The sequence below is a fragment of the Nomascus leucogenys genome, chromosome 7b (assembly GCF_006542625.1).
Source record: "Nomascus leucogenys isolate Asia chromosome 7b, Asia_NLE_v1, whole genome shotgun sequence".
In the NCBI taxonomy this organism is placed as follows: Eukaryota; Metazoa; Chordata; class Mammalia; order Primates; family Hylobatidae; genus Nomascus; species Nomascus leucogenys.
The window spans coordinates 9,586,674-9,608,475 of NC_044387.1; the positions used below are offsets into that span (position 1 = coordinate 9,586,674).

Sequence of the window (21,802 nt, forward strand, 5' to 3'; positions counted from 1 at the left end):
CCTACCTAGTAAAGCTGTAAGGATTAAATGAGATAATCATGTCAAAGTTCCTGGCATATAATGGTCAACACATGTTGGTATCATTACTAAAATTATTATTGTGGTTATCTTTATATTGGACTACAAGCTCAATACAACTACGGCAATGCTGATCATGATTCTGTCATATTCTAGTGGCTCAAGCAGGCCAATAAAGTTACTTAATTTAAAAGCACATCAATATATGTGGGGGGACAAGCAGATTATATAAGCGCATTCTTCCCCTGCCTAAGAGTCCCTTGGAAAAAGAGCACTTTGCAAAAATAAAGACAAAATATATTTAAACTGTATTAAAAGAAACATTTAGAGATTATTAGCCTTGACAACTGGAAGCTGCAGAGATAGTCATTATGAGATTTAAATATATCTGATGTGCATAATATAAAGTACAGGAGAAACCGAAAGACTTTAATGTACATTTGGAAAAATGTAGGAACCCCAGGTACCCTTTCTAATCATGAAGTTAGACACATACCAGGGCTTTTTATATTAAACAAGTTATAAACTTCCTCCACTATCCTCACAGATACTGCTCTGCGATTTAAAAAAAAGAAAGATCGGCAAAGGAAAATGTTGCACAGTCTAAGGAAGCGCCCATGTACCAGCCAGATTGAACTAAATGATGTATCTATGGCCACAGATAGCAATGTATGACTAGGTTCAAAGCGTGGCATAAAAGACATTTCACAGCCATAATTTATATATAGAGATTAAAATACTTGAAATCTAAAATTTAGATCAGTTTTCAAAACAAAACCAGCATCAGTATTTAACCATCAACTCTGACAACATCAATCTTCACACACCACTGTGGCCACTGCTTCTCTTCAGAATCCTGCCCAACACGCAGGACCATTCAAGTTAGGTAACGTATCCGATTGTTAGCTTTCTCTGAAGCTTATGAGGAAGGCGATGGATACTAAGGAGTGGGATGGTGCTGGGTAGTTCAATGCAGCTTGCAGAGGTGTTGAAACTGAGAGCATAGTGTGTCTGCCTGTCTCTCTGCACGCAAGCACTTGGTGCTTTGGAAGCTTGAGCAGCCCCCCACTACTAAATGGGAGACCAGTACAAACTGGCCCTGGGAAAGGCAGGATTAAAAAAGATTCATTTCTTAATATCTACTTATAGGAAGTATTCCCCATCTGTTGTTTATTGGAGGAGTCAAATTGAACAAATTGTGTGATGTTAATTAAGAATACGAAAGATAAATCTAAAATAAAATTATCTTCCACACTCGACTTTTTTTCCTGTCTCTTCTAACTTAATTACATTGGTTGAGGTAAAAACAAACAATGTGGCTGGGCGCGGTGGCTCACGTATAATCCTAGCACTTTGGGAGACCGAGATGGGTGGATCACCTGAGGTCAGGAGTTCGAGACCAGCCTGGCCAACATGGCGAAACCCTGTCTCTACTAAAAATATAAAAATTAGCCGGGTGTGGTGGCCGACACCTGTAATCCCAGATACTCAGGAGGCTGAGGCAGGAGAATTGCTGAACCTGGGGGGCGGAGGATGCAGTGACTGAAGGTCACACCACTTCACTCCAGCCTGGGCGAAAGAGCAAAACTCCATCTCAAAAACAAACAAACAATTTACCTCATACTACTATTGTAACACCTCTCCTTACCTGGCTCAATTGTGATTACCATCCCAGGCTGCAGAGGGAGGGAACGGGGCATATCTGGAGTGTCATGGACATCCATTCCGAGGTAGTGGCCAACATGATGAGGGCAGTATTTTCGAGCAGCCTAGAAAATATAATTATCACAGTATCATTACAGCAATGACCTCTTACAGGGAATGCTGGGCAAGTATAAATCAGTGAGATATGTGTTATTATCTCCCCCATGGTTCTGCCACTTCAGTTTAATCCCTCCTTGGGCTAATACTTAAAGGCACCTGAAAAACTGCGACCTCTTACATGCAATTCTGCCAATGGCATTCTCATAAATCCAAATTTCCATTCTCGCTATTTAATACACTACATACATGCTGACTTGGGTAATCCCAACTAATGACTGTGGCAAATGAAAGTCTCTTTTCTTCAGTACCACAGGAAAGGTAAAAATAAAGAAAAAAAAATCTCTTTTCTTGGGAAAGAGAGGATAACTATTACCACAGTTCTTTTTTTTTTTTTTTTTTTTGAGACGGAGTCTTGCTCTGTCACCCAGGCTGGAGTGCAGTGGCGCAATCTCGGCTCACTGCAAGCTCCGCCTCCTGGGTTCACGCCATTCTCCTGCCTCAGCCTCTCCGAGTAGCTGGGACTACAGGCGCCCGCCACCACGCCCGGCTAATTTTTTGTATTTTTAGCAGAGACGGGGTTTCACCGTGGTCTCGATCTCCTGACCTCATGATCCGCCCGCCTCAGCCTCCCAAAGTGCTGGGATTACAAGCGTGAGCCACCACGCCCGGCCACCACAGTTCTTTCCAATGTTCATTCACACATCCCCTCAGGAATCTATTCTGGAGACCCTAAATATCTCACAGCAACTTATGGAGAAGGCATACTTTGGGGCACCTACCAGCTTGGGTATTTCTTTTTTTTTTGAGATGGAGTCCTGCTCTGTTGCACAGGCTGGAGTGCAGTGGTGCGATCTTGACTCACTGCAAACTCTGTCTCCCGGGTTCAAGCTATTCTCCCGCCTCAGCCTCCCAAGTAGCTGGGATTATAGTCATGTACCACCATGCCTGGCTAATTTTTGTATTTTTAGTAGAGACAGGGTTTTACCATGTTGGCCAGGTTGGTCTCGAACTCCTGACCTCATGTGATCCGCCTGCCTCAGCCTCCTAAAGTGCTGGGATTACAGGTGTGAGCCACTGTGCCCAGCCAGCTTGGATATTTCTGTCAGTTAGTTAAAGATTTGTTGGCCCGAGCAACAGCCAATTTATAGCTTCGTTTTTATTGATAACAGAAGTCCTAGAAGGCTTAACTTGTAGGTAGGAGATGCCCAATGGTCTGTCTGACTTAGGCATCTAGCATCTTAATTTTAAAGCTGAGGTTTTACATTTTTACTGAACACCATCACATTTTGGATGCAGAAAAAAAATTCACTAATGACATGGTCTTTGGGAATACTGCTGAAGTCTCAAAAATGTCACTTAAATAACAAATACCTTCTACTTTGACCTACAGAATAACCCGTAAAAGGATTAAAAGTTAATCTCTCTCTCTCTCTTTTTTTTTTTTTTAGACACAGGGCCTTGTTCTGTGGCCCAGGTTGGAGTGCAGTGGTGCGATCATAGCTCACTGCAGCCTTGAACTCCTGCGGTCAAGTGATCCTCCCACCTCAACCTCCCAAGTAGCTGAGACTAGAGGTGTGTGCCACCACACCTAGCTAACTTTTAAATTTTTTGTAGAGATAGGGTCTTGCTATGTTTCCCAGGCTTCTCCTCATTTCTTGTTTCCTTTTTCACCCTATCGGCACCAGACTTCATTTTACGTTTTCTGAATACGGAGCTAGTTATGCAGCATGTAATGAATCAGAATGTGCTGCCATCTTCTGGAAGAAATAAGTACTGACTTCCTTTGTTTTAATCCATGTTAAAGCTAAATCTCTTTTATAGATCACAAAGATGATTTCTAAATCTTTTCTTTTTACTTAAACCCCGTGTGTGTATGTATATATATCTACGTATGTGTGTGTATATATATATATATGTGTGTGTGTATATGTATCTACATGTATATAGATGGGTCTTGCTATGTTGCCCAGGCTGTCTTCAAGCTATCCTCCTGCCTCAGCCTCCTAAACTACTGGGATTACAGACATGAATCACTGCATCTGTCCCATTTCTAAATCTAATTAGCTTTATATAGGGTAAAAACCTAGCAGCATGGTAGGTATTCTTGAGAACTGGGGTCAAGAGAAGTGAAGTACCTTGAAGGCATTATTTTCCTTAATGTTCTTCATGATCCCCAAGTCTTTAAGCTTCTGTCCTATCAGGGTCAGCATCATACTGTAGATGTTCTCCAAACTTGTCCCGGGGAAGCAGAGGGCCAAACAATCTCTCTGGATCTCTAGAACGGCTTCATAGAGTTCTGCCTGAGGTGCAGTGAACCTGGGGATGGGAAAACCAAAGAACCTGAACTTAGATAATCTGATATTCTAAGAAGTCTGCTACTAAGTTTGATTAGAAAAACTCCAAGATGCTGCTGCTGCTGGGGCACTGTTGATGTTTAATAAGTACCAATCTATCAGTATGGCCAGGAGCTCAATCATGTCCTAGGTGCTCAGTAGGAAGGGCAACAATCCTTCAAGCTGGAGCAGCAACACAGTCTCTTTTTCAAATGGTCAGGAGAGACATGAAGTAGGGCCAAAAGAAGCACTGAGCCATTGAGTGCAGTCAGTGGGCAGACGAGGCTCAGCCATGATCCTGTTTAATCCCTTACAGCATAGACTACCATTAAAAAAAAAAAAGGCAAGAAAGCCTAGGGACCCACTACTGACAGGTGAAGCAGATACCATGGGATAAACTAGTCAATCTGAGCTACTAGTAATGTACTAGCACTTAAGTGTCTTTAGAAAAACAGTTTCTTTAGCAATTACGAGATAAAAAAGTGACCTGGGATGATACATGATATGTATCTCACATACTGTTGACAGAACTGTAAATTAATACAGCCAATTACATCAAAGGCCTTAAAGATGCTCATATAACTAGAGCTTATAATTCTACTCTAATATAGCCAAAGAAAATATTTGAAATTCAAAAAAGCTGAATGTATTAAAGTGTTCACTGTAATTTTATAATTGTAAATTATTAGACAAACTCTAAATGTCCCCTAATAGAAGAATGGTTAACTATAACAGCATAAGGAACCCATAGCATAATGTACCCATACCCCAGCCCACCACAGTATTACTAAGTAATTATTATTATTATTATTTTTTTTTTGAGACGGAGTCTTGCTCTGTCGCCCAGGCTGGAGTGCAGTGGTGCAATCTCGGCTCATTGCAAGCTCCGCCTCCCGGGTTCCCGCCATTCTCCTGCCTCAGCCTCTCCGAGTAGCTGGGACTAGAGGTGCCCGCCACCACGCCCGGCTAATTTTTTTTTGTATTTTTAGTAGAGGCGGGGTTTCACCGTGGTCTCGATCTCCTGACCTCGTGATCCGCCCGCCTCGGCCTCCCAAAGTGCTGGGATTACAAGCGTGAGCCACCGCGCCCGGCCAATAATTATTTTTGTAATAGTTTTTTTTTTTTTTTTTAGAGACGAGGTCTTACTATGTTGCCCAGATTGGTCTGGAACTCCTCAGCTCAAACAATCCTCGTGCCTTGGCCTCCCAAAGTGTCTTTATATACACTAAAATGCATACAATTGAACGGTACAATTTTGACAAATGCATGTACCAAACCTATTGAAGCTGAGGACAATGAACTCCTAAATTCTGCTGAGTCTTCATTGCCAGCAGAAGTGGCCCTTCCACCCCCATCTGAGAAGGTTGACCCTGTTTTGCCTGAAAACCTGTAGGTATGTCCCTTGAGGCAGTTGCCTTGGTTCTATTAGAACTGTAACTACACTCAAGTCCCAGCAGGCTCCAAGTTGGGTAGAAAGTGTGACCCATGAGGAGGTCTACTCCACTCCAAAAAGAACTGCATGAGGGGCTGGGCGCGGTGGCACAAGCCTGTAATCCCAACACTTTGGGAGGCCGAAGCGGGTGGATCACCTGAGGTCGGGAGTTCGAGACCAGCCTGACCAACATGAAGAAACCCCATCTCTACTAAAAATACAAAATTAGCTGGGCATGGTGGTGCATATCTGTAATTCCAGCTACTCGGGAGGCTGAGGCGGGAGAATTGCTTGAACCTGGGAGGCAGAGGTTGCGGTGAGCCGAGATTGCGCCATTGCACTCCAGCCTGGGCAACAAGAGTGAAACTCCGTCTCAAAAAAACAAAACAAAAAAAGAACTGCATGAGGTTTCCAATTTCCGAAAGACAAAAATCTGGAATATGGGTGGGAATGAATATTTACGGTGTGGGATAATGGTAGAAGGAACATAGTTGCATCAGGCAACTTTACTGATATGGGTCCACTAATCAGACATTCTGGATTCAATGTTGCAGCTGAAGGGGTCAGAAAAGTTCTAAGTTTGGTTGCCTAGCTGGCTGAAACACAAACCAAAAGGTAACCCACAATACATAAACACAAATGCCACAACTGCTTTGGTATACTGGAGAAGGAATTCTGCCTCAAGACTATAATATAAACCCTGCCTGAGTTTGGACTGAAGTCTGCCCTATAGATTTTGGACTCAGGCCTTGTACAGACCATTTCCATCTCCCCTGAAAGCTTCCTCATGTTCATTTCTTTTTTTCTTTTTTTGAGATGGAGTTTCGCTCTTTCGCACAGGCTGCAGTGAAGTGGTGCGATCTCGGCTCTCTGCAACCTCTGCCCCCACTGGGTTCAAGCGATTCTCCTGCCTCGGCCTCCCAAGTAGCTGGGACTATAGGCGCCCACCACCACACCTGGCTAATTTTTGTATTTTGAGTAGAGATGGGTTTTTGCCATGTTGGTCAGGCTGGTCTTGAACTCCTGACCTCAGGTGATCCACCCACCTTGGCCTCCCAAAGTCCTAGGATTACAGGCATGAGTCACCACGCCTGGCCCTCATGTCCATTTCTAATCAATATCCCTACTTTCCGAGGCAAATGCTGTTGTGATCATTTTGACCTTAGTTTGCCTAATCTAGAATATCATATAAATGGAATCATATAATATATACTCTTTTGTGTCTGGCTTCCTTCACTGAACATAATCTATGCTCAGTGAGGGTAGAAGGGTGTCTATGCAGTACATCCATGGTGGTGCTTCAATCAGTAACAAAAAACATTCAATCAGTAATTAAAATGTTCTTTTTTATTACTGAGTGGTATTCCATTGTATGAACAGACCACAATTTGCATATTCATTCTCCTGTTGATGGACATTTTGGTTGTTATACTATTGTGAATAAATGCTGTTATGAATGTCCTTGTGCAACTCTTTTTGTTGAGAAATGTTTTCATTTCTCTTAAATACCTAGAGTTTGGCTGGGCATAGTGGCTCATGCCTGTAATTCCAGTGTTTTGGCAGGCCAAGGCAAGAGGATCGTTTGAGCCCAGGAGTTGCAGACCAGCCTGGGCAACATAGCGAAACCCTGTCTCTACAAAAAAACAAAATTTTAGCCAGGCATGGTGGCATGTGCCTATAATCCCAGCTACTTGGGAGGTTGAGATGTGAGGATCGCTGCCTGCCTCAGCCAACCAAGTAGCTAAGATTACAGGCACCTGCCACCACACCCAGCTAATTTTTGTTATTTTAGTATGGACGGGGTTTCACCATGTTGGTTAGACTGGTCTCGAACTCATGACCTCAAGTGATCCACTCGCCTTGGCCTCCCAAAGTGCTGGGATTACAGGTGTGAACCACTGCACCTGGCCTTTTTACAATGCATTTCTATTCTTCTAGCTGGATAATTTCTATTTATCTTCAAGTGTGCAAACTTCTGCTGTCTCCAACCTACAGTTAAGTCTGCCTAGTGACTCTCCTGTTTCAGTTAACGTACTTTTCAGCTTTAAAATTGTCATTTAAAAATTTAAAAATTTTTAAATTATAAAACAAAACACAGATATAGAAAGCCAAACAAATCAATCAAATATAAACCTTAAGAAATTATTCAGTGGCTGTATTAAAAATACAAAAATTAGCCAGGCTGGGTGGCACCTGCCTGTAGTCCCAGCTACTTGGGAGGCTGCGGCAGAAGAATTGCTTGAACCTGGGAGCCGGAGGTTGCAGTGAGCCAAGACTGCGCCACTGCACTACAGCCTGGGCGACAGAGCAAGACTTCATCTCAAAAAAAAAAAAAAAAAAAGAAAAAAAAAGGAAATTATTATAAGGTGAATACCAGTCAGATAAAACAACAACAACAAAACCACCAAAACCTGGCAGACTATCCCAGAATACCCTTCTATAGGTCCCAGAATAATGACAATCCTACCAACAAGTAACCCTCATCCTAACTTTTTTTTTTTTGAGATGGGAGTCTCACTCTGTTGCCCAGGCTGGAGTACAGTGGTGCGATCTCGGCTCATTGCGACCTCCACCTCCTGGGTTCAAGTGATTCTCCTGCCTCAGCCATCTGAGTAGCTGAGACTGCAGGCACCCACCACCACACCCAGCTGATTTTTGTGTGAGTGTGTGTGTGTTTTTAGTAGAGACGGGGTTTCACCATGTTGGCTAGGCTGGTCTCAAACTCCTGACCTCAGGTGATCCACCTGCCTTGGCCTCCCAAAGTGCTGGGATTACAGGCGTGAGCCACCATGCCTGGCCTAACTTTTTTATTTTGGAGACAGGGGCTTGCTCTGTTACCTAGGCTACAGCACAGTGATGTGATCATAGTTCACTGTAACCAAAAATTTCAGGGGTCAAGTGATTTTGCCACCTCAGCCTCCTAAGTAGCTGGGATTACAGGTGTGTGCCACCATAGTTGGCCAATTTTTTGTATTTTTGTAAATATAGAGATCTTGTTGTGTTGCCCAGACTGGTTTTGAACTCCTGGCCTTAACTGATCCTCCTGCCTCAGCCTCCCAAAACACTGGGATTATCGGTGTGAGCCACCATGCTAGCCATATCAGTTTGTAGTCAGTTAATTGTGATTTTTTTTATTTGTGTGTACTGTTATTTACACATGAATTTTTTTTTTTTTTTTAAGACAGGGTCTCACTCTGTTGCCTAGGCTGGAGTGCAGTAGTGCAGTCACAGCTCACTGCAGCCTCGACTTCCCGGGCTCAGGTGATCCTCCCTGTTTAGTCTCTCTAGTAGCTGGGACTACAGGCCTATGCCACCATATCCAGCTATTTTTTTTCTTTCATGATTATATATGGAACGCTTCACAAATTTGCATGTCATCCTTGCACAGGGGCCATGCTAATCTCTCTATTGTTCCAATTTTAGTACACGTGCTGCTGAAGGAAGCACTTTTTTTTTTTTTTTTTTTGAGACGGAGTCTCGCTCTGTCACCCAGGCTGGAGTGCAGTGGAGCGATCTCGGCTCACTGCAAGCTCCGCCTCCCGGGTTCATGCCATTCTCCTGCCTCAGCCTCTCCAAGTTGCTGGGACTACAGGTGCCCGCCACCACACCCGGCTAATTTTTTGTATTTTTAGTAGAGACGGGGTTTCACCGTGGTCTCGATCTCCTGACCTTGTGATCCGCCCGCCTCGGCCTCCCAAAGTGCTGGGATTACAAGCATGAGCCACCGCGCCCGGCCCAGGAAGCACTTTTAATATTTTTTTGTACAGATGGGGTTTTGCCATGTTGCCCAGGCTGGTCTGGAACTCCCGGGCTCAAGTCATCTGCTCGCCTTGGCCTCCCAAAGTGCTGGGATTATAGGATGAACCACAATGCCTGACCGAATTTATCATTTTTATTGATATATAATTCACTTATCATAAAATTCCTTCACTTAAAAAAGTGTACAATTCAGTGGTTTTAAGTATATTCACAATGTTGTACAATCATAACTACTACTAATTCCAGGAAATTTTCATTACCATCTCCTCCCAAATCTTGTATCTGTTAGCAGTCACTCCCTATTCCTTGTGTTTTTTTAAAATTTTAATTAAAATTTTTCCTTTTTTTACAGATGGGGTCTTGCTCTGTTGCCCAGGATGGAGTGTACTGGCTATTCACAAGCTTGTTCCCATTACTGATCAGTACAAGAGTTGTGACCTGCTCTGTTTCTGACCTGGGCCAGTTCAGCCCTCCTTAGGTAACATGCAGAAACCTCTAACTTGTTGCAGACACCTGATCAACATAGTGGACTGCAGCTTAGAACTCTTGGACTCAAGTGATCCTCCTGCCTCAGCCTCCTGAGCAGCTGAGACTATAGGTGCATGCCACTAGGCTTGGTCATTGTGGGTTTTTTTTCTTTTTCTTTTTTTTTTGCGACAGGGTCTGGCTCTGTCACCCAGGCTGGACTGCAATGGTGCAATCTTGGCTCACTGCAACCTCTGTCTCCTGGGCTCAAGCAATCCTCCCACCTCAGCCTCTTGAATAGCTGGGACTACAGGCATGTGCCACCATGCCTGGCTAATTTTTTTGTATTTTTTGTAAAGACTGGGTTTCACTATGTTGCCCATGTTGGTCTTGAACTCCTGAGCTCAAGTGATCCTCCTGTTTTGCCTCCCAAAGTGCTGGGATTACATGAGGCACCTCGCCTGGCTGTTCTTTGTGTTTTAAAAAATATTTTTATCACCCAAATATTCACCCCAAGATAATTTTCTTTGTGCTCATTTGTAATATATTTGATATGCTCATTTGTAATATATTTGATATAACTAAAATCTCTTTTAGTTAAAAGGTTCCTCCTCCACCTCTTTTCATTTCCTTGTAATTTATTTGTTAAAGAATCTGGGCTGCTTGACCTGCAGAGTTTATCAGTCTAGATTTTGCTAATTGTGCAGTTACAGACTGAATGTTTGTGAATTAGGAGGTAATTATTTTGAGGTAACAAGTATTACCTAGTGTTTGGTTTTGTTAGCTAGTTGCTCTATGTTTATTTGATAATTTGGAAAGTTTGAAAAACTATCCTGCTGCTGCCATCTTCCCAGAATCTCTGGTTCTTTTTTGTTTCTATTTCTCATTGAGATTCTCCATCTGTTTGCTCATTATGTCTACATCTTCCTTTAACATATCTATAACAGCTACTTTAGAGTCCTTCTGCTAATTGGAACATTAGGATCATTTCTTTCTTTTTTTTTCCTTTTTTTGAGATGGAGTCTCGCTCTGTGGCCCAAGCTGGAGTGCAGTGGTACAGTCTCGGCTCACTGCAACCTCCCCCTTCCCGGTTCAAGCGATCTTCCTGCCTCAGCCTCCGGAGTAGCTGGGATTACAGGTGCCTGCCACCATGCCCAGATAATTTTTGTATTTTTAGTAGAGACAGAGTTCATATTTTGGCCAGGCTGGTCTTGAACTCCTGACTTCAAGTGATCTGCCCACCTCGGCCCCCCAAAGTGCTAGAATTACAGGCATGAGCCACTGCACCTGGCCAGGATTATTTCATGATCAGATTTTCTTGATTACAGGTCACAATGACCAGTTTCTTCTCATGTCTAGAAATTTTGTTAACTTGGATAGATTCAAACTACAAACTGTTCTCACTGGGAAGCAACTAAAATCTCTGCTCAGTTTATTCTGCTTCTAGCTGCTGGTATTTTGCTGAGCCTCGTGAGGCCTCCTCAGAACACATAGTTTAGTGATCAGCCAAGGATTTTTAAATATTCTGTATGCAGATTTTGGGGCTCACAGTTTCTGCAAGCCCTTCTCATCAAGGACTTTCCTTCATCTTTCTGGCTATTCTGCCAGCACTTAAATCTATCATTTGATGTCTTAAATCAATAAGGCTGTGGCTTTCTGCTGCCCAAGCTATGTGCACTGGGCAATGTCCTCAGGCAAAAAGCCCTAATCACCAAATTTATCCATTATAGTTTTTCTTTTTTTTGAGTTTCACTCTGTCACCCAGGCTGGAGTGCAGAGTCCAATCTTGGCTCACTGCAACCTCCGTCCCCTAGGTTCAAGCAATTCTCCTGCCTCAGCCTCCCAAGTAGCATTCCTGGGCTAATTTTTGTATTTTCAGTAGAGACGGGGTTTCACCATTTTGGTCGGGCTGGTCCCGAACTCCTGACCTCAGGTGATCTGCCTGCCTCGGCCTCCCAAAGTGCTGGGATTACAGGTATGAGCCACTAGGCCCGGCTCATTATAGTTTTTCAAGAATGGACTTGCCAGGCGCAGTGGCTCAAGCCTGTAATCCCAGCACTTTGGGAGGCCGAGGCAGGCGGATCACGTGGTCAGGAGATCGAGACCATCCTGGCTAACACGGTGAAACCCCGTCTCTACTAAAAATACAGAAAAATTAGCCAGGCGTGGTGGCGGGCGCCTGTAGTCCCAGATACTTGGGAGGCTGAGGCAGGAGAATGGTGTGAACCCAGGAGGCAGAGCTTGCAGTGAGCCGAGATCGCGCCACTGCACTCCAGCCTGGGCGACAGAGCGAGACTCCGTCTCAAAAAAAAAAAAAAAAAAGAATGGACTTGTACTTGGCTAGCATGGTGAAATCCCATCTCTACGAAAAATACAAAAAATTAGCTGGGCGTGGTGGCAGGCGCCTGTAGTCCCAGCTACTCGGGAGGCTGAAGCAGGAGAATGGTGTGAACCTGGGAGGTGGAGCTAGCAGTGAGCCGAGATCACGCCACTGCACTCCAGCCTGGGTGCCAGAGCGAGACTCCGTCTCAAGAAAAAAAAAAAAAAAAAAAAAAAGAAGAGAATGTACTTGTACAGTTTCTGCCTATTTTTGAAAGCTCTCTGGTGCCTTTTATTTTTATTTTTCTCATGTCAGATGGGTAATGTGCTGACTTTGTAAGAAGGTTTGAGGGTAGCACATCTCATACCTGCACATGAACACCCAATCATCACACTCATGAGCTACAAAGGGATCTCTGGTGCCTTTAAATAGTTATTTTTAATATTTTGTCCAGATTTTATAATTATTATCTATGGAGGATTAATCCAATCAAGCTTTCTACCATAACCGGAATATTACTTCTGCATTTTAAAAAATCAACTTTATTTTTTTAAAAATGTCTGTGAGTCAGGCATGGTGGCAATGTGCCTATAGTCCCAGCTACTTAGGAGATCTGAGAAGAGAGGATCACTTCAGGACAGGAGTTTGAGGCTGCAGTGAGCTATGATGTGGCCTGTGAATAGCTACTGCACCCCAGCCTGGATGACACAGCAAGACCCCGTCTCTTACCAAAAAAAAAAAAAATCTTTGTGTGTTAGTTACCTAGGTGTTTCTATGTGCCTCATCCTGTGATATGATGAACAAAACAGTCTTAGAAAACAATAAGGAGCTTTGCAACCTAACTTGACTAGGAATGGACCTATAATATTTCTTTAGTCATTCATTCCAAATATAACCATATTCCAACTCATACTCCTAAGAAGCAGTGGGATATGTTACTCTGTAGAAGCCCTACCTGCCATTGACTGGCCACGTACGTGTGATGTCACTCACATAGCAAGAAGACTCACAACCTCCATCCAGAAGCACCATTTCCCCATCCTGGAACAAAGTAAGACATGTTAAAATGGATAAGCTCATGATTATAAGTTGTTTCTAGTAATCCAAAATATGCCTTTTTTTTTTTTTTCTGAGACGGAGTTTCATTCTTATTGCCCAGGTTGCAGTGCAATGGTGTGATCTCGGCTCACCACAACCTCCGCTTCCCACGTTCAAGCGATTCTCCTGCCTCAGCCTCTGAGCAGCTGGGATTACAGGTGCTTGCCACCACACCTGGCTAATTTTGTATTTTTAGTAGGGACGAGGTTTCTCCATGTTGGTCAGGATGGTCTCAAACTTCCGACCTCAGGTGATCTGCCTGCCTCGGCCTCCCAAAGTGTGCGGATTACAGGTGTGAGCCTGTGGTGTAATGCACTTGGTCCATTTTATTTTTTTAAAGCTCTAATTTAAAGGACACTAATTGCTAGTTTCTTCTATTTATCTATACAGCATCTAAACTTTTTAGATGTTTGAAACGAGGCATGTGAAAACAAAACTTTTCAGATGAATTCACCCTGCCACAAGAAAGTTGGCAATGTGTAGTGTTTCAGTGTATAGGCTTTGGAACCAGACTCCTTGGGATTGAATTACTAGGTGTAAACATTAGCACGTCATAAATATCACTATTATCATTTTTTTTTTAAGAAAAAAAAAACCCATAGGCTTTTGCTTTATGAAACAAGAGAAAAAAACAATCCTATATACGTTGGCATGCCGGTGGTATGCCGGGCCTTATTCAAACACAGCCACCCTTAAACATTTAACCTTGGAATATCACTTCCCTCTTTTTTTTTTTGAGACAGAGTCTTGCTCTGTTGCCCAGGCTTGAGTGCAGTGGCGTGATCTCAGCTCACTGCAACCTCCGCCTCCTGGGTTCAAGCGATTCTCCTGCCTCAGCCTCCCAAGTAGCTGGGATTACAGGTACCCGCCACCACGCCTGGCTAACTATGTTGGCCAGGATGGTCTCGATCTCTTGACCTTGTAATCTGCCTGCCTCGGCCTCCCAAAGTGCTGGAATTACAGGCATGAATCACCGCGCCAGGCCCCACTTCCCCTTTCGCTCTCCATCATAATACATGTGGGGAAAGAAGAAAACTTTAAGTATATCTCTAACTTTTTAACTGTCATGTTATGCTGAAATTATCTCTCTATGCCCTTGAAGACAGAGTATATGTTATTCGTATCTAAGTAAGTACAAAATTTGACAAACAGTAGAATAATGGGTAAATGATAACATATAGTAATGGCAACTTGAAATGATGGATGTTATTTTTCATTTTTGGCAAAAGATAGAATAAATTTCTGCTAGTAAACAACTAAATCCTGGATAAAATGTATTTTATGAAATGTTGACTTTTTTTTTTTTGAGATGGAGGCTTGCTCTATTGCCCAGAGCTGGAGTGCAGTGGCGCAACCTTGGCTCACTGCAATCTCTGCCTCCTGGGTTCCAGCGATTCTCCTGCCTCAGCCTCCTGAGTAGCTGGGACTACAGGCGCATGCCATAACACCCAGCTAATTTTTGTATTTTTAGTAGAGACGGGGTTTCACCATGTTGGCCAGGATGGTCTTGAACTCCTGGCTTCAAGTGATCCCCACCTGCCTCAGCCTCCCAAAGTGCTGGGGTTACAGGCATGAGCCACTGGGGTGCCTGGCCCTGTATGTTTACTTTTTAAAGAAACCATCATATGAGATTTACTAGAGTAAGGAGAAAAGGCAAAAATATATCAAGAATATAAAAGGGTACATAACTATAAATACAAAGTAGCTTAAAATGTAAGACAACACTGTGAGTAATTTAGACAAAATGGACAAAATGGTAGAAACATATAACTTATGAAACTGTCTTAGGAAGAGTAGAAGTATAAATTGACATAATCTCTTTGGAAATGTTTGGTACTATCACAGTTGCAGATATGCATATCCTATGACCCAGCAATTCCATTATTAGGTGTCCCTTAGACAAACTTAGTAACTTGTATACCAGGAAAAATGCACAAGAATGATCAAAGTAAGAATCTGAAAAAATCATAAAGGTCTATCTATGAATATTTATCACATTAAGAAATTAACACTGAGAAAATTTTTATAATATTTATTAAATTCACTTAAAAATAAACCCATTAAGGCTGGGCGCGGTGGCTCACGCTTGTAATCCCAGCACTTTGGGAGGCCGAGGCGGGCGGATCACGAGGTCAGGAGATCGAGACCACGGTGAAACCCCATCTCTACTAAAAATACAAAAAAAAAAATTAGCCGGGCGTGGTGGCGGGCGCCTGTAGTCCCAGCTACTCGGAGAGGCTGAGGCAGGAGAATGGCGTGAACCCGGGAGGCGGAGCTTGCAGTGAGCCGAGATTGCACCACTGCACTCCAGCCCGGGTGACAGGGCAAGACTCCGTCTCAAAAAAAAAAAAAAAAAAAAAAAAACCCATTACATGTTAAGATAAATAACATTTTTATGAAAAAAACTATTTTTCTAAATATAAATAGAAAATTGGCATTGTTTGCATTTTCTAAATTTTTTTGTCTAGTGTCACAGAAGACAGCTGGAATCTCATACTGCCTGTGCATTCAGTCTTTTGTGTTATCATAAAACTTCTGGGATACTCCAGTGTACACTAGTAAGAGAATGTCTGTGTTCTTATGAAAATATATTTAACTTCATGAACCACACTAACTGCTGCTCTATACTATAGGAATTAAAATAGGCCGGGCATGGTGGCTCATGCCTGTAATCCCAGCACTTTGGGAGGCCAAGGCGGGCAGATCACTTGAGGCCAGGAGTTTGAGACCAGCCTGGCCAACATGGTGAAACCTCGTCTCTACTAAAAATACAAAAATAGCCAGGCATGGTGGGCGCCTGTAATCCCAGCTACTCAGGAGGCTGAGGAAGGAGAATCGCTTGAACCTGGGAGGTAGAGAGAGGTTGCAGTGAGCCGAGATTGCACTATTGCACTCCAGTTTGGGCAACAAGAGTGAAACTCCATCTGAAAAAAAAAAATGCGAGAAGAAAGAAAATGCCTCAATATATGAGGGATACTGAATTAGGAGTTTAAAAGTACACGAAGGAAAATATCAGGCCCAAAGAGTTCTACATGTGTTTACCAAATTTTCAAGAAACATTAATTCAAGTCATTCCATAATACTAAGAATGAGACTATTAATTTTTCTGAGCTTAGTTTGACCTTGATATGAAAACCAGAAAAAGACAGCCTAAGAAAGAAATTATATAGGCCAAACTCACTCGTGAACACAGATCTGAATATCCTAAACTAAGTATTATTAAGTTGAAATGAATAGTGCTAAAGATAAGAAACGATGCTCAATTTCATTGTTAATTAAGGTAATAAAAATTAAGACCACAAAGAGATGCTATGTTATACCAAGTAGAATGGCAGAAATTAAGAGGTCTGATAATACCAGGGGATGGAGAGGATGTAGCTGACAGAATTGCACACTGCTAGTGAAGTATAAACAGACACAAATAGTCAGGAAAGGTTTATATTATTATATATATTGTATTTATTATTTATTTTTTGAGACAGAGTCTCGCTCTGTCGCCAGGCTGGAGTGCAGTGGCACGATCTCAACTCATTGCAACCTCCGACTCCCTGGTTCAAGTGATTTTCCTGCCTCAGCCTCCCGAGTAGCTGGGATTACAGGCACGCACCACCACACCTGGCTAAATTTTTTTGTATTTTTAGTAGAGACGGGTTTTCACCATGTTGGCCAGGATGGTCTTGAACTCCTGGCCTTGTGATTCACTCGCCTCGGCCTCCCAAAGTGCTGGGATTACAGGTGTGAGCCACTGTGCCCAGCCTACACATATATATATATATTTTTAAAGACAAGGTCTTGCTCTGTTGCCCAGGCTGGAGTGCAGTGGCATGATCGCAGCTCACTGCAACCTTGAACTCCCCAGGCTCAGATGATCCTTCCCACCTTAGCCTCCCAAGTAACTGGAACTAGAGGCATATGCCATCATGCCTGGTTCATTTTTGTATTTTTTTTGTAGAGATAGGGTTTCGCTATGTTGCCCAGGCCAGTCTTGAACTCCTGTGTTCAAGGGATCTGCCCGCCTTGACCTCCCAAAGTGCTGGGATTACAGATGTGGGCCACCTCACCCAGTCTATGATATTTAGGAGTTAAAAAAAATCCCTCCAAACTACCTATAGAGTATACAATTTGTATAGAGTTTATAAACAAACAGTAGCTAATTAATACTGTTTGGGGAGTCATATATATGTAATACAACTATTTCTTAAAAGTCAAGGGAAAAACAAAATTTAGTTACCAGTTACCTTTGGGAGGGAGGAAGTGGGATGGGACAGCATAAGGGTAGGTGTGCTGTATTGCTACTGTTCTAGCTCTAAAATCGACTGCTTGGTTCATGGGTATTCGTTTTTATTTTTGTTTTTTTTAACTATGCTGTATAATTTACATGTTTGCTATATTTTTTTCTTTTGGATTTATTGAATACTAAATCAGTAAAAAAATGGACTTAATAAAGGAATACACAATTCCTTCACCTGTATAGTCACATGGGAAGAAAATAATAGAAGATATATTCCCTCACAGCTAATAGTGATTTCTTAAAATCTTTCTGCCCAGAAAATCTGCTTGGCTCACTGTTGTTGCCGCAAGTCCTCAGAGAAGGAGAGTTATAATGAAATGAGCAGAGGCTTTAGAGTAGAATACTTGGCTCTGCACTAATATGTTGTTTTAGGTTTTTAAATATTTAAATATTTATTTATTTATTTATTTAGAGACAGAGTCTCGCTCCATAGCCCAGGCTGGAGCACTGGAGTGCAGTGGTGTGATCTCGGCTCACTACAACTTATGCCTCCCGGGCTCAAGCAATTCTCCTGCCTCAGCCTCCAGAGTAGCTGGGATTACAAGCATGTGCCACCACACCTGGCTAATTTTTGTATTTTTTAGTAGAGACATGGTTTCACCACGTTGGCCAGACTGGTCTCGAACTCCTGACCTCAAGCGATTCACCCGCCTTGGCCTCTCAAAGTGCTAGGATTACAGGCCTGAGCCACCACGCCTGGCCTATGTTGTTTTATTTTTTGAAGTTCATTTTCCTCATCTATTAAAGAGGCATGTTAATAATTCCTTTCTTTTTTTTTTTGGAGAAAGAGTCTCACCCTGTCACCCAGGCTGGAGTGCAGTGGCGCCATCTCAGCTCACTGCAAACTCCGCCTCCCAGGTTCAAGCAATTCTCTGTCTCAGCCTCCCAAGTAGCTAGGATTAGAGGCGCCCACCACCATGCCCAGCTAATTTTGTATTTTTAGTAGAGATGGGGTTTCACCATCTTGGCCAGGCTGGTCTCAAACTCCTAACCTTGTGATCTACCCACTTCAGCCTCCCAAAGTGCTGGGATTACAGGTGTGAGCCACCGCATACGGCCAATAATTCCTCCTTTCTAACAGAGCTAATTTAAGGACAAAATGAGATAATATCTGTAAAACCATTTTACAAGCAATAATAAACTTTTAAAATGTCAGCTAATTTGTGAAAGCTGAAGGTTAGAGGACCATGAGGTTAGCAGGTTTTCTACTAGGCTATCTGGACCTAGTGGGAGTAGCACTGAGGGCATCTCACGTACCTTGATGAGTTGATTATTTTTCACATAGTGCAAAGTGTTTGACCGATTACCACCAGCCACCACAGGTGGATAGGCTAAGATGTCTGCGCCACGAGCCCGGCATTCAAATTCAAACTGTGAAAAACAACAGCAAGGTATGACTCAAAGGGTTTCTGTAGGGCTGCCCCAGCCCAGGCTCTCTTCAACAGCCCATACCTCCATACCGGTACTTATCTTAAGTCATTACTGGGAAACTATTCATCATATCTAACCAAACCTTTTATGTTGTAATTTCAGTCCATTTCTTTTATTCTCACCCCATGTACTATAATCTATGTAAGTATACTTTTTTATTCCCACAAATCCTGTTATTTCAACCCTATTATTAAATCTGTTCTTTTTTCTTTAGTGTTTTCTAAATTTCTTATAATTTTCAAATTAAGTCCAGAAGACAGAAAACTATGATGAAGGCTGAGCCTTGAAATACCATCATGTAAGGTTACTATTTGTTTATTCTTATTTAGCTAAACACCGAAATGTGACTTACATTTTTAACAACAGCTCTAAATTACTAATTCCAATCTTTCAAATAGCTACAAATATAAATGCTCTGGAAAAGTGAAAACGGATGCTAGGAAAATTGCAGTCCTACTAATTTCACTACGTTCCAGGATACAGGATGGAGCTGGAGGTTGGTGAGTATCTGCTACTATCTACAGCACTTTCTCAACCTCTATTTTCTTTTGAGACATGGTATTGCTGTCACCCAGGCTGGAGTGCAGTGGGGCAATCATAGTTCACTACAGCCTGAACCTTCCAGGCTCAAGCCATCCACCTACCTCAGCCTCCAGAGTAACTGGACTACAGGTGTGCCACCATGCCCAACTAATTTTTTTTTATTTTTGTAGAGATGAGGGCTCAGTATGTTGCCCAGGCTGGTCTCGAACTCCTGGGCTCAAGTGATCCTCCCATGTCGGCCTCCCAAAGTAATGGAATTACAGGCATGTGCCACCACACCTGGCCTCAGCCTCTTTTTTTTTTTTCTTTTTTTTTTGAAACAGTCTTGCTCTGTTGCCCAGGATGGAGTGCAGTGCAGTGGCATGATCTTGGCTCACTGCAACCTGTGCCTCCCAGGTTTAAGTGATTCTCGTGTCTCAGCCACTTGACTAGCTGGGATTATAGGCATACGTTACCATACCTAGCTAATTTTTGTATTTTTAGTAGAGACGGGGTTTGGCCATGTTGGCCAGGCTGGTCTCAAACTCCTGGCCTCAAGTGATCTGCCTGCCTTGGCCTCCCACAGTGCTGGGATTACAGGCATGAGCTCCACGCCCAGCCCTCAGCCTCTTCTTTACATTGACCTAAACAGTATTACTTTTGTCACCTCACATTGCTGAATCTTCCCTTCATCATCATCTGTGCTACTTTGCAATTTTCTTCCTTTACTTGTAACACAGTATATTTTAGACTTATAAATGACCAGTGATATTTCAGAACCAAATTCTCTCCAATGACATGCTGGTCATCACTATCACAAAAGCAGACTGCACTGCCATTTCTGCAAATCAAATTACTTTATTATATTCACCTCCAACAAGACGGTGAAGCTAACCATCTAAATCTCACCTTAGCATAAAGAAAGGCTTCTTCCACAGGGGCTTTACTGGCGAACATGGTTTCTATGAAAGCCTGCAAAGAGAAAGGAGGATGAAAAGAACACGATCTCATTCTATGTTGCTTACTCGAATATTCAAAATACTAGAGCTCAGATGAAAAGCACCTTTCCCCACAATTTCGTCAACCTGAAGTTGTGACTTACTGTGGATAATAATACATTTTTTTTTTTTTGAGACGGAGTCTCGCTGTGGCACCCAGGCTGGAGTGCAGTGGCGCGATCTCGGCTCACTGCAAGCTCCGCCTCCTGGGTTCACGCCATTCTCCTGCCTCAGCCTCCCAAGTAGCTGGGACTACAGGCGCCCGCCAACACGCCTGGCTAATTTTTTGTATTTTTAGTAGAGACGGGGTTTCACTGTGATAGCCAGGATGTTCTGGATCTCCTGACCTTGTGATCTGCCCGCCTCGGCCTCCCAAAGTGCTGGGATTACAGGCGTGAGCCACCATGCCCAGCCAATAATATAGATTTCTGAAAGGAAAACATTTTGCTTTGATTTGAATGTGTCCCCTCCAAAATTCACGTTGCAATTTAATCCCCACTGGGGTGATAGTAAGAAGTGGGGCCTTTTGGGTAGTGACTAAATCACGAGGGCTCTGCCCTCATAGATGGGATTAGTGATCTTATAAAGGGGCTTGGCGGAGTGAGTTTGGCCCCTCTTGATTTTCTGTCCCTTCTGCCACATGAGGATACCTAGAGGGTGCCACCTATCAGGAATTTCCCTTCACCAGACACTGAATGCGCTGGCACCTTGACCTTGGACTTCCCAGCCTCCAGAACTATGAGGAAATACATTTCTATTGCTTATAAATGATCCAATCTCAGGTACTTTGTAATAGCAGCACAAACATACTAAGATATACATTTGTTATTTATGTCACAAAATGCCTCAATAGCCCATGTATGAAATTATGGATTGAATGGTCTAGTCTATAGCAAGGTTTCCCAACCTCAGTACTACTGACATTTGGGGCCAGATAATTCCTCATGGGAGAGCTGTCCTGTTCAACGTAGGATGCCAGAAGCATTCCCAATTGTGATAACAGGACACTACCAAAATGCTCCCTAGGGGACAACACTGCTCCCCCACTGAGAACCACTGACCTATAAGTAATTATAACCACACTATATTTGTGTGCGTTCTCTTTTTTTTTTTTGAGACAGAGTCTCACTCCATCCCGCAGGCTGGAGTGCAGTGGAGTGATCAGAACTCACTGCAGCCTCAAACTCCTGGGCTCAAGTGATCCTCCCGCCTTAGCCTCCTAAGTAGCTGGGACTACAGATGCATGCCACTATGCCCAGCTAATTTTTAAATTTTTCATAATTTTTAATGTTTTCAGCCTCTCAGGGTGACTCACACCTGTAACCCAGCACTTTAGGACGCTGAGGTGAGAGGATCGCTTGAGCTCAGGAG

At 43.0% G+C, this 21,802-nt stretch overlaps 1 protein-coding gene and 2 non-coding genes across 4 annotated transcripts in view; all 3 read right to left on the reverse strand.

Moving 5' to 3' along the window:
- The window catches only part of XPNPEP3 (X-prolyl aminopeptidase 3), a 69,492-nt gene that overhangs the window by 398 nt on the left and 47,292 nt on the right, over window positions 1-21,802 (reverse strand). For both annotated transcript variants that reach the window (XM_003264795.3, XM_030815483.1), the window contains 5 exons: window positions 20,343-20,405; window positions 18,738-18,851; window positions 13,047-13,132; window positions 3,918-4,098; window positions 1,667-1,787 (listed from right to left, as the gene is read on the reverse strand). In XM_003264795.3, coding sequence (XP_003264843.2) covers window positions 1,667-1,787; window positions 3,918-4,098; window positions 13,047-13,132; window positions 18,738-18,851; window positions 20,343-20,405 — 565 coding nt within the window. The remainder of the gene's footprint in view (window positions 1-1,666; window positions 1,788-3,917; window positions 4,099-13,046; window positions 13,133-18,737; window positions 18,852-20,342; window positions 20,406-21,802) is intronic.
- On the reverse strand, window positions 8,891-8,994 carry LOC115836116. The gene has a single exon (XR_004031116.1). It is a non-coding gene; the product is annotated as a U6 spliceosomal RNA (small nuclear RNA).
- LOC115836184 lies at window positions 12,401-12,504 on the reverse strand. The gene has a single exon (XR_004031169.1). It is a non-coding gene; the product is annotated as a small nucleolar RNA U13 (small nucleolar RNA).